The sequence below is a fragment of the Mastigoproctus giganteus genome, chromosome 1 (genome assembly GCF_048544385.1).
Source record: "Mastigoproctus giganteus isolate SK-2022 chromosome 1, ASM4854438v1, whole genome shotgun sequence".
NCBI classification, from domain to species: domain Eukaryota; kingdom Metazoa; phylum Arthropoda; class Arachnida; order Uropygi; family Thelyphonidae; genus Mastigoproctus; species Mastigoproctus giganteus.
In genome coordinates, this window is record NC_143575.1 from 46054411 (window position 1) to 46068217 (window position 13807).

The window sequence follows — 13807 nt, forward strand, 5'->3', positions numbered from 1 at the left end:
CCAAATAACAAAAACAACAACAAAACAGCCTTAGATAACCCAGCTGATGTTGGGATGAATTAATGAATTAAACGTGTACTTTGCATTGCTATTTATAGACAAAAGATGCTTTATAGTAGGGAGGCTGCATGTGAAGCTGAAAGCATGAAATTGATGGTATCGAAATTTCAGATTATTTATTAGAAAAACTTCTAGATTAAAGGCAGATAAAAACCCCTAGAGTTGATGGTATATACTCAATAATTTTGAGGGAAGTGGGAGAAGGGCACATTAAGGTTAATTATGAGGGCATATATGAATACTGGACTCATGGGATATTCCCTTGGGTTGGGGAAGTGCCAGTGTATAAAGGCAGGTCCAAGAGCAAAGTAGATAACTACTGACCAGTCAGTCTGGCTTCAGTGGTAGAGAAAATCATGGAGGCAATGATTAATGTTCAGTACAGGATCACTTAGATAGAAATGAAATTCTGAATGTAACACAACTGAATTTTGTAAAGGAGAATTCATGTTTAAATAACCTAGTTAGTTATTGTGACAGTCACTCATCGGCTGGATGTAGAAAATTTCAGTATTGTTTACCTGTATATCAGCAAAGCATTTGACTCAGTCGTGCATGAGAGTTGGCGCATTATGACCATAGTTTCTGATGCGCCTAATACATCCCTAAACAAACAACCAAACCAGCATGAGAGGTTACCGTACAAGCAGGAACATGAAGGCATCACAGGAAAAACCTTAGATGTATTGCAGAATGTCTGCAGAGCAAGAGACAGAGGATTGTGATTAATAGTTATCCTTTAGATTGGGCCAACATAAGAAGTGGGGTTCCTCAATGATTGGTACTGGGACCACAGATTGTTTTGATTTTCCTAAATGACATTGATTAATTGATCATCATCAGCCATTTTCAGTCCACTGCAGGATGAACGGCCTCTCCAGCAACTTTCCAGTTCTTTCTGTTTTGAGCACTGGCCATCCATTTACTACCCACAAACTCATGAATTTCATCTATCCATCTCCGCCTTTGTCTTCCAGGATTTCTTCTAGCTCCTCTTGGCTACCATTCTGTTATTTTTTTAGTCCATCTGTCATCATATCTTCGAGCTGTGTGTCCTGCTCAAGACCATTTTAGTTCTTTAGTTTTGATAAGAATGTCCTTTACTTGAGTTTGCTGCCTAATTCATGTGTTTCTCTTCTTATATAACAGACTGATTCCCAATATAATTCGTTCCATTCTGCGCTGTGTAGTTCTCAGCTTCTCTTCCATTCTTTTGGCGAGTGCCCAAGTTTCACTTCCATAAGTCATGGTGGGGAGTGTACATTGGTTCATTATTTTACGTTTCAGACAAACTGGGATATTGCTCTTCAGTATGTGACTATATTTCCTGAATGCTATCCATCCAAAATTTATTCTTCTCTTGACTTCCAGCCATTTATCATTATTACAGCTAATAACTTGTCCCAGATAAGTATACGACTCCATCTTTTCAATTACTGCTCCTTCAATCAATATAATCCTTTCTGTGGTATACTTGTTCATCATTACTTTTGTTTTAGCCATATTCATCTTTAGTCCAAAATCCTTACTAACTGTGCATAACTGATTTAATTTTCCTCTAATTCTTTGGGATCGTGGCTTATAACCATAATGTCATCTGAAAATCGTAAATGGTTTAGGTACTCTCTGTTCACATTGACTCCATTCTGCGACCGGTCTAATCTTCTGAAAGCTTCCTCAAGGGCAGCTGTAAACAACTTCGGAGATAATGTCTCCTTGTCGAACTCCTTTCTCGATTTTAAATTTCCTACTGTCTTTGTCTAGTCTAATAAAGGAGGTAGCACTCTCATATATTTTCTTCAAAATCATAATATGTGGGGTATCTATGCCTTGTCTTTCTAGTGCCCGAAACATTGCCTTATGCTGTATGGAGTCAAATGCCTTTTCATAATCCACAAATGCCAGGCATAATGGTGTTTTATATTCATTTGCTTTCTCCATTAGCTGTGATATTACATGAAGGTGATCCATAGTTGAGAATCCTGTCCTAAAGCCAGCTTGCTCTTTTGGTTGATTCTCATCAAGTATTCTTTCTAATCTGTTAGTAATGACCCTTGTGAACAACTTGTAGATGTGGGATAACAAGCTAATTGGTCTATAATTTCCAATTTCTGATTCATCTCCTTTCTTATGCAGCAAAACTATGATTGCATTATTCCACTGCTTAGGTGTCACACCTTTTCGAATGCACTTTGTGAAGAGCCTTGCCAGTTTTTGTGTTATGTCTCTTCCTTCCAATTTTAACAACTCTACAGTAACTTCATCTTCCCCCGGGGCTTTCTGATCCTTCATTTTCTTCAATGCATGTTCTGTTTCATCAGGAAGAATATCGGGTATGTTGTATGTGCTGCTACTTTGCAATCCATCTTCCTCACTGCTGGCATCATTCCCTCGCTCCTTGTATAGTTCTCTATAGTAGTCTTCTGCTATTTGAATTATGCCCTCTCTGCTGTTTATAAGTACACCATCGCTATTCTTCAGTTTCAGTATCATTTGTCTTTCTGTAATACTGCTCATGGCTGCTGATTTAAATCCTTTGTTTTCCCTTAATGCTTGTTCTACTTTTCTTGTGTTAAATCTTCTTATGTCCTCTCTGAGTCTCTTTCTAATGGCTTTGCATAACTCAGTATACAGTCTGTCCTCGTATAGCACGATAGTTGTGTTCCTAGAAACCCTCGTGCAATGCAAAATCGTGCAATATAAACAACAGGCCCTATGGGAAAAGTGGGGTTAGGTGCCGACCACCCAAGATTGAACACACATTTGGAACCAAAACATTACCAAACACAATAAATAATCGGGTAATTTTAATCGTTATAAAATACGTAATAAAAAATATAATATATTTTTTTTATTATATTATAATAAAGTATTTTTAGTATTTTTTAATACTAATAAAGAATTTTTTCCGAATAAAATACGTATTTTATTCGTAAAAAATTTATTATATTAAATAAAATAGTCGTAATAAAATACTTACGTATTTTATAATACGTAAGTATAAATTATAATACGTAAGTCGTAATAAAATACGTAAGCATTTTATTACGACTAATACGTAATAAAATATTGCTAATGCTTTTGCTTCTATCGTAAGCAAACTTCTTTTTTGTTGATTTTGTATCTAAACAGATGACAGCCGTTCCATCTCCTCCAATTCTTGTCAGTCTAATGGATTTTAATTACAATTTTAGTTGTTCCTGCTATCAAAGTTGTTTTTATTTTCTCTGCATTTTTTGTAATTCTCGGCGTTGCCTCATTTAGGTCTGTAGCACGTGCAATATCACATGGTCTTTCATTTCGCTCAAAGCGTTTCACAATTTCATATTTTTTCTCTATCGACAGAGGCGGACTGGCCATAAGCCTTACCGCGGAAACCCTGGTGGGCCGGAGGCCGGTGTGATTTTGGCCATAAACCATAGTATGAGGCCACTATAAATTTTCCCGGGTAAGAATTTTTGACCCAGTCCACCTCTGTTTATCGATATTGCTTTTGTTTTTCTCTCTGAATCTGCAGTGTCTTCACCAGGACACTTCCTTTTCACACCTTTTAAGTATTTTACTCATTTTTAGGGAATAAAGCACAATTACAAAATGAGGAGGCACGCTTGATACACATAAACAAAGCTGCGCGCGTGTAGCAACTGAATAAACAACACTGTAAAGGCAGAGATACACTATTAACACCTCACATTTTACTAAAGCACATTTATAGGGGTTACTACCATAAAACAATAAAAACAATTTCCAGTTTCGTTTCTGCTAGTGGAATCTGTTATAAACTGGTAGTAAACTCCATCTAATTGCATTTGCGATTATATCGATAGCTGGAATTGTGTTGGTTTTTACATTATTATGGTGAAATGTGTTTCCCCTTCACTGATATAAAACACATAAATACATTTTCAGAATCTTCTTCATCCCTATCGTGTTGCGTTCGGTTGGGGTAATTCCGCGTTCGACTGCCATTTCTTGTAAACACAAAGGCGAATCGTGCATAAGCGAATTTGGTTCGTGTTATATAAGATAACGTTCCCCTATTTATAAATCGTGTATGAACGAATTCGTGTAATGTAAACACGTGTTATACGAGGACTGACTGTACTCAATTTTCTCCCTGTCAGTGTTTTTCTTGCTTCATTTGTCGTCTTTGGTTCATCATGACAAGTGTTTCTTGACTAATTTTTTCTTCTTTGGATTTCTTTTTCCCTATAGGTTTCTTGGGCCTTATCACTTTCAGAAAGTTGTGATATTCCTCGTCGATATCTTGGTCCTGAGCAGTCTGCAGAAGCTTAAACTTGTTCTTAAGTTCCAGTACATACTGCCTTTTCTCCTCTTCTGTTATCTCAAAGACCTTTGTATTATTTACTCGAGTCAGTTTTTTCCTTTCCTTTCCTACGTCTATATCAAGTGTACATCTTACCATTCTGTGATCACTTCCAACATTTACCTTATTCAGGATGGTAATATCATTCACAATATATCTTCTATTAGTGAGGATGAAGTCAGTTTCATTGGTTGCTAATCCATTTGGACTCTTCCATGTCCACTTTCTGTTCACCCTTTTCTTGAAAAAAAGTGTTCCTTACTGAAGACTTGTGGAATTCTGCAAATTCCACAAGTCTTTCATTTCTTTCACCAATTCCAAAATTTCCTATAGTTCCCCTTTCTGTGCTGTTTTGTCTTTTTCCAACCTTAGCATTGAAGTCCCCCATAATAATAGTGTAGTGGATTTTCTGCTCATCTAGAAGACTCAATTTCGGTGTACATTTCTTCAACCTCTTCATCATCATGGCTCGATGTTGGTGCATAAATCATTATAACCTTTAGCTTGTATCTCTTAGAAATCTTGAGTATTAGTCTTGACACCCTTGGTGACGTACTTTTGAATTCCAAAATGTTTTTAAAATCTTTATGGACCAGAAACCCAACTCCACCTTCACTCTTTTCACTGTTTCCATTGGTGTACAGCAGATTTCCACTTGATAAACTGTCGACCGGGCTAGCCAGGTGGGTAATGTGCCTGCCTGGCAACCCAAATGTCGCGGGTTCGAATCCTGCCTTGGGCTTGGATCAAAGTACTGCAAAAACCTTGGGTGGTGCATTATTGCCACAGAAGCCGATGTACCAACAACTACCAAAAAAAAAAAAAAACCCTGATAAACTTATAAGTGATTCATTTCTTCTTCTTGTTTCTGCCAAACCGATGATATTCCAATTCACATTTTCTAATTCCTTTTCCAGCTCTAATATCCTGTCTTCACCGATGAGTGATCTTACGTAATAATAGGCCGAGTTCAGTTTCTGTGCATGGCAGCCTGGTTGTACCCAGAGATTCTTAGCACCCTCTGCTTCCACTCTGATCCTCTCGCTGCCGTAAGAGGTGGAGTGAAAGCTGCTGGGGACTGAGGGCCATTTGTTTTGTCGTGCTGTCATATGCTGGAGAGTTTGGTCTTTTCCTGTTCACGCTGACCAGGCGTCTTGAAGAGAACCACTCTACACGTTCATTGCCACCTAAGTAACGTAACAGGACTTGCCATCGAGAAGGTGTGCATGAATGGATCTTAGGAAGGCAGGCCAACCGGACTTCTCCTAAATCTTCTGTAATAGAGAGATATTGGATCCATCAGTGTTTTAGGCTGAGTGTCTGATAACACACAGGATACCTGTTCCCCTCTAAGCCCCTTTAATTGATACTGGATATAATGTCAAGATTTTCAGATAGTGTCTAGATTTATAGAGTAATTAATGATGAGTGCCAGTCATAGTTTCTTCAGGAAGACTTAGACTTCAAGGATTCAGAGAATTTGCATCTTTGTTTCAGTAAAATGCAAGGCCTTACATGTGAGAAATAGCAACTCCAAAACAAATCATATGCTTGGTGGGGTTGAACTAAAAAAATAATAGAGGAAGAAAGGGATTTGGGAATTGAACACGAATGGAACACGAAGTTCTCTGAGCAGTGTAGACAAGCAGTAAGAAAAGTGTATGGTGTTCTCTCAGTGATTTATTAAACATTGGCTAGTTGAGATAGGGAGGTCATAATGCTCCCTGTCTCTACAAGCAGTTGTATAAGGCAGTTGTAAGACCACACTTGGAATACTGTGTTGATGTATGGAAACTGCTACTAATAAGAAAGACAACAAGCTTCTTGAAAGGGTCCAAAGATGGGCAATGTGCATGGTGGGATCAGCAAAAAGGGTGTCCATATGAGGAAAAAATTTTGAATATATGGGCGACAGAACTTGAAAACTAGGCACCTGAGAGGCGATGATTGCAGTATATAAGGCTCTGAGAGGCGAAAAGAAAACGTATGAGGGTGAAATCTTTAGTATAAATAATTCCAGAACTGGGTATATAAATTCAAATAATGGGGATGAATACATTCGAATTATGAGATTGGACTGCAGGAAGTTTTTTTTTTTTTTTTTTTTTTTCAGCCAGTGAGTTAATTACCAGAATAAATTGCCTCCATGGGTGGTTGAGGCTGACAGCATGAGAAATTTCAAAGGTCAGGCTAGATAGATATTTTATTACTTTTTAAAATTAATTATTATTTATTTATTTTTTTACAATATAGCATGCAGCAAAAACAGTTTCCTTGTACCATATGACTAATATTAATAACATTGAAAATTGTCTGACATGGATATGGTCTATGGCAGAAAGTTTATGCACATCAGAATTTTGCATAGTTTGATGTCACCTCTGTATTGAAGCCTTTTGTATGTAAGAGTGGTGCTTTACAAATTTATTAAATTGCATTCCTGTCAGTAGCAAAAATAGTTGTTGATCACACTATTGTTAATGCTTATGCCCTTTGTAATTACATATGATGAAGGTTTTAACTTGGAAGATATCAGACATATCCAAGAAACTGCACAATTTTTCAGCTATCTGCAGCCTCTTGATGGAATAATGTTAGACTACATTGGTAAAAATAAACTATTTATTAGTTTTACAACTGATGCTTTAACAGTAATTTTATACTGCTGTCCTTGTAGAAGTTGCATTTGAAGATTTTCGAACTTGTACATACCTATTTTTAATTATATTTAATGTAAACAAATATCTCTAACTTACTCATGAAGATATTCAGTACAGACAACAAATGACTTTTATCAAGTCTAGTACCTATTTAATTGTCTTTTATGCCATGTACTCTGTTAGAACCTTTGTAATTGTATAATATAGCATAGAAAGTATTTGAATCTCTTTCAGATGCATTATTTCTCTTCTTTAAAATTTCATTCTTTAATGTGATGGTGCAAGTAGTTATTCCTTTTTCACTTATAGTACTTTCACTCTTAACATTCTACTCTTAGGATTTTCTCTAGTTTAGGTCTGAATGAATAAATACATAAATAATCATAAATTTTTGAGAATAGAAACATCATGGGAATAAATTATGTTGTCTATCATATAATTCGTTGTATGAAGAGTTAGAAGAGCACCCAGAAAACTACCAAATTTTTTGTTATTGATAGTTTCTCTCTCCCCCCCCCCTGCAAGTACTGTTGTGTGTTGTATACATATATTTTTTTTTTGCCCTTGTAGATGCATACTTGGTGAATTGTTTACAAAGAAGCCTATATTTCAAGCCAATCAAGAAATGGCTCAATTAGAAATAATTAGTCGCTATTGTGGTATTCCGTGTCCAGCTGTATGGCCTAAAGTAATACAGTTACCACATTGGCATTCTTTTAAGCCAAAGAAACAGTATCGGCGTCGACTTAGAGAAGAATTTTCTTTGTAAGTATTGCCCTGTTTTTTTCCTGCTATCTTGCATTTACTTTTTTTAAAAAAAAAAAAAACTTGTCTTTTGGATTATACTGTGTAAAGTTTGCTGGATTTTAATAATGGCTAGCATTCTATTGTAAATGCTATGGATGTACCATTGCATTGTAATCTTAGTAAGGGCTATTGTATTTTAATGTGGAATAAAGCGATAATTTTTATGTATATAAAAAAAAGAAAAAAATGTGCGGATTGTTTTTATTTAATTGTGAATAAATAATATGAAGTGTAAAAGATATTAGCATCATATGGCTGATGCTTATACAAAAAAAAAAAAAAACCTTTCATTTCACCCATCAGATCACTCCAAATGTTTGTCTAGTTCAGCATTAAATTTATTTAAGCTGTCAACTTCCACAACAACAGGTGGAAGTCTGTTCCAGCAATCAACTACCTGCTGGCAGTTGTGGAATAGATGTGTGGAAGTTTGCTAAAGGCAAACTTCCACACATCTGTTCCACAACTGTCTTTCCTCAGTTTGAATCTATGCACCCTCAGGCTCTTAATCTGAGCAAGTAGAAGAATCCCGTCAACATTGAGCTTGCTCAAACCATTCAAGGCCTTATACACCTCGATCAGGTCGCCTTGCAGGTGCCTAGTCTCCAGATGCTGCAATTTGTAGAACTTAAGCCTTTCTTGGTAAGAGCACCCCTTTGTTCCTCTCAACAATCTTGTTGCCATTCTCTGTACTTGTTCTAGCAACTTTACATCCTTCCTAAAATGAGGCCTCCAGACCTGTATACAGTACTCAAGGTGCGACCTGACCATTGCCTTATACAAAGGAATAATCACCTCCTTCTTTCTGATAACAAAATTCTTATATATGTCATTGACAAAACTCCATGACCTGCTTTGGCAGCCCGTCTGCACTGCTCAGAGAACTTCACATCTGACTGCACAATGACCCGGAAGTCTTTCTCATTCTCCACCTCCCTGAGTGTAGTACCACACAGTCGGTATGTTTCTCTTGGGTTATTGCTACTCATACAGAGTACTTTGGATTTGTCTAAGTTAAATTTCAGTTGCCACTTCTCAGCCCATCTGCCTAACTTTTCTAGATCCAGTTGGAGTAGCATACTGTCTTTGCTGTTGTTAACAACCCTGCTAACCTTTGTATCATCTGCAAACTTGGACATTAAGCCTGATATACCTTCATCGATATCATTGATAAATACACAAAACAACAATGGGCCCAGCACCAAACCCTGGGGGACTCTGCTAATAACATTAGGCCACTTAGAGCATTGTCCATTTATTACCACTCTCTGCTGTCTCCCACTCAACCATCCCTTTATCCATTCCAGTAACTTGCCCTTAATGCGATACCACGCTAGTACAGCAGTCTTCCATGTCGAACAGTATCAAAAGCTTTCCTGAAATCCAAGTATATGATATCAAAATTATTTTTTCCATCCAGTTCCTTTGTGACCACATCGTAGTATCCAATCAAATTGGTCAAACAAGACTTCCCCCTTAAGAAACTCATGCTGTGCCTGAACTAATACTGCTGTGTTGTCTAGGTGATCCTGTATCATCTCTTTAACCAGTGATTCCATTATTTTCCCTAGAACTGAAGTTAAACTAACAGGTCTATAATTATTTGTCACCCTTTGAATCCCCCTTTGTGAATTGGGATACATTTGCATGTCTCCAGTCCATGGGGACCTCCCCTGACTCTTAAGGATGCTCTCATAATTATGGCTAAGGGTTTGCTTACTTCCCTTGCTGCCTCCTTTGTTATAACTGGATAGATTCCATCTGCCCCTGGTGCCTTTTTTTATGTTTAATTTCAACAATTTCTCCTCCACTTTGCTCTCAGTTATTACAAAATCACTAATATATATATATATATATATATATATATATATATATATATATATATATATATATATATATATATATATACACATATATATGATAAATTTCTGGCATGCCCCTCCTTGAATAACTCCTCATGTGTGAATGTAGATTCAAAATACTCATTCAGTTTATCAGCTATTTCAGCAGGATCATCAATAGTTGAACCATCTATGTTAAGTGGACCAATCTGATTGATCTCCTTCCTTCTAGAGTTTACAAAGTAAAGAACTCTTTGCTGTTTTTCTTTGCAACCTTTGCCAAAAGTTTCTCGTAATCTGCCTTTGCCTGCCTAACATCCTTTGTGACTTAATTACAGACTAGTTTATATCTACCATAGGCTTCTGTGTCGGCTGATAATTTATATGCATCCCATGCATTTTTCTTCTCTGCCACGAGCCTCATTAATTCATCCAACATCCATTTAGACATGAACTTCGAGCAGCATTTCTTATTTGGTATGAAAAGCCTAGTAGCCTCCAAGATTAAGTTCCTGAAGGCTTCCAATTTAGAATTTACCGTTGGTAACATCATCAGTCGATACTACTGTATAGAATTTAAAAATCTGTCTGAGACCACTGTAGTCACCTTTACGAAAACAAAAGCCCTTCCCTTTACCCTTGACAATAGTTACATCTTTAAGTAAATCCCACATCAGTACACTGTGATCACTGTCACCTAGTGGTTCCTTTATCTGCAAATTCTTAATGCATGAATAATCACTGCTGATAATAAGATCAAGGATGTTACTCTCTCTCTGGTTGCCCCTCGAACATGTTGCTGTAGAAAACAGTTCTTCAATAAATGCACAAAAGTCTTGCTAGTGTGCGAGTGACCACTCCACAAGTTCCAGTCAATATCTGGAAAGTTAAAATCCCCCATTACAAAACATGCTGATTTACTGGCCCATTCTATTTCTCTGCACAACTATTCATTGTACTCATCAGAGTCATTAGGCCTATAACCTACTCCTACTCTCATTTTCCACTTCCTAGTGTTTATGTCACACTAAACAGACTCAACATTACACATTCCACCCACGTCAACTGGTTGCACTTCCTTAGGTTTTATGTGCTTCTTAACTAACAGCATAACCCCCTCCTCCCTTCCTACCCTGTCTGTCCTTTCTGTACACATTGTACTCTCCAAATTCCAATTCTGCACTGCTTATATCTGCGTGACACCATGTCTCTGATATCCTAACAATATTTGCCTTTGATATCTTGATCAGCAGTTCAAATTCATCAATTTTATTTACTATACTTCTAGCATTGGTGTACATGGAAGTATACATGCACTTGGTCTTACTCTTAGTTGCCCTAACACAGCCCATGTATTTACTTGTTCCATGATGACTCGCAGCAGCTCTTGAAGCCCCAGCAACTTGCTCTTTAGTCTATTGCTCATTACAATAGAAGCAGTGCAAGAATCACTTTCGCCTGTTCCTGCGTCTACTGCTAATATTTTAGTCTCTGAATTCCCCCATTCTAGCTGAATTCCCCCAATCGACCTTTAGTTTTACACCTAAAGTTATTTTTTTAAAAATATCTTGTCATGGGTATATACAGCACCATCAGAGTTAAAGTTGGGCTGCTCAGAACATGGTTCATAGTGTTCAGAATGTGGACATTATGGCTTACTGAAAGAGGATTTAGGTGGAAAAAAAAGTTCATGTTACCATGAGGAAATGTATTCTACGTTCAGTATTGAACACTGTCACACTCAGTACATTATTGACTAATAAATGACATGCAGGATGTAATGAAATGAATATTGGCACACACAAATAATGTTTGTTTTAAAGTTTATCAATGACTGAGAATAATATTCACACTAATAGGAACTGTTATTGTGAGCCTTATATCTCACCAAGGGTTTCAACTATTCTCTAATTTCTAGGAATGATAAATAATCTACTGATTTTTAAGGGGACATTAAAGATATTGAAGGTCTCAGAATTATTAAATTAAAAGATTTTTCAGTTTTAGATAACTAAAATATATTTAGTTTATAAAGTTGTACAAGAAAAAACCTGTGATTTTTATTAGGTACAGTGTTATATTTGATAAGTTTTTAGCATCTATAACTATGCCTAGTTAAACCTTTAGTAATACTTAGTTATCAACCCAAAAACTGTGCATTCATCATTATTTTTAAATTAACAATTAAAAATTCAATTTAATTAAATATTAAATTCTTTTAAACAATTCAGAAAAATTAAGATTATTTTTAAAATAATCTTAAAACATTCCTGGACTGTTGTGATAAAAAGAACACAAAGTGAAGGAGTTGAAAAATGGTTTTATTTTTATTCAAAGTAATCACCACCTAATTTGAATGCACTTAGTACACAGTTCTAAAAGTTTCTGAAAAGAGTCAGTGAAGGCATTCAAAGAGATTATGTTCAGTTTGGTTGTTGCAGTTTTATTTATATCCTCAACATCCTGAAATCTCTTTCCTTTGAGGGTAGTTTTAACCTTGGGGAAAAGGAAGAAATCCACTGGTGCTAGATTGGGAGAGTAGGGTGGATGGTCAATCTGTAAATTGCTGCGTTTCATCAGAAATGTCTTCATAACAAGTGCAGAATGGGCAAGGGCATTGTTATGCATCAAGAACCAGCTACCATTCTCTCGAAATTGCGGCCTCACCCAGGAAATGGCTTCAGTAGTCTTTGAAGCACCTATACATAGAATGCAGCATTAATTCTCTCCCCTTCAGGAACAGTTCCTTGTGAATTACACCATTTTCAAAAAATTCTCTAGGATCAAAATGATGCTGATCATTTTTATCCTAGACTTCCTGTAAGTGAAACTTTTTTGGCCTTTGAAGTCCACTGCATGCTCTGACGCTTTGTCTCTGGGTTGCACTGAAACACCCAACACTCATCTCAGAGACAATGCATTCGAAGAAATTAGAATTGTGTTGACAAGTCTGCATGACGATTTTTCCCTAAATTTTCATACCGAATTTGATGAATTGTCACCTTATTCATATCCAACTAATCAGCCATCATTCTGAAGGTTCATTTCTTGAATTTTTGCAACCCTGTCCTCATTTTTATAGGTTGACAGATGCCCACTTCTTGGGTCATTGTGAACATCCTAACCCCTGTCTTTGAACCACTTAAACCATTCAAACACACTAGTATGACAATGTTTAATCACTTTAAGCAGTTTTTAACATTTCATACATTTCTGTTGCAGTTTTTTCCAGTTTAAAGCAAAATTTAATATCATTTGTTGCTTCATTGAGAAAACATGACACAGAACATTAATACTATTAATGAAACTGATTATTACTTGCAGTCTGTCATTTAACTCTAGGGGCTCACATTTGGTGAGATTGGCACACCCAGGATCCTTGGCTGGATATCATTTTTCTTGGTTATTCCCTTCTACTTCTCTTCTCTTCTCTCTCAGGATAACTCGGGATTTTTTTTTTTTTTTTTTTTTTTTTTTGGCTAGTGCAGCATAAGCCTCAGGCTTCCTTTCATCATATAGCTAATAATAATAATAATCTTGCTGGACAATCTCTGTACCACTATCTGTTGGAGGAACTTAGAACTGCAGCGTACCACTTCAGTTTATTTTGAAACTCATCAAACATAATCGCAACATCACCAGCCTTGGAGCTTTATTGCCACACCTTGTATTATTATAAGTAAGCTGCATGATGATATAAATTTATTAACTGCAAGGATCTTAATCCATTGCACCCAAGGAAGTACTCAATTCACAAGCAACTAACGTAATTTGAATATTCTCTGTAGGAAATACCTTGCCAATTGTACTCCTTAATAACTCTTAGATCAAAAGGAAAAGAATGATGGTCTGGTCTTATAATAGGTAGAACATTAGGCTTTGTTATCCTTGTTAGATAATAATAGATCAATATACTGATGAAAGTGCCTTGTCTAAAAGGTAGAGCTGTCTGGAATTTTTAAATGTTGTACTGTAAATATGTTATTCCATTAAAATATACCAGTTCAACTTCATTAATTCCATTAAAATATTTTACCAATTATCACTGGTGTTACATTATATGAATGTATTTGATGCTTCAAGGGTAATGCAACTTGGGAGAAGTTGTGGGT

At 36.4% G+C, this 13807-nt stretch overlaps 1 protein-coding gene across 13 annotated transcripts in view; it reads left to right on the plus strand.

The window, feature by feature from the left end:
* The window catches only part of Cdk12 (Cyclin-dependent kinase 12), a 621218-nt gene that overhangs the window by 324373 nt on the left and 283038 nt on the right, over positions 1-13807 (plus strand). For all 13 annotated transcript variants that reach the window (XR_016546892.1, XM_090372485.1, XM_090372492.1 and 10 more), the window contains one exon: positions 7618-7812. Coding sequence is in view for 12 of the 13 variants with exons in the window: in XM_090372485.1 (XP_090228611.1) it covers positions 7618-7812 (195 nt within the window). In the remaining variant the exon portion in view is untranslated. The remainder of the gene's footprint in view (positions 1-7617; positions 7813-13807) is intronic.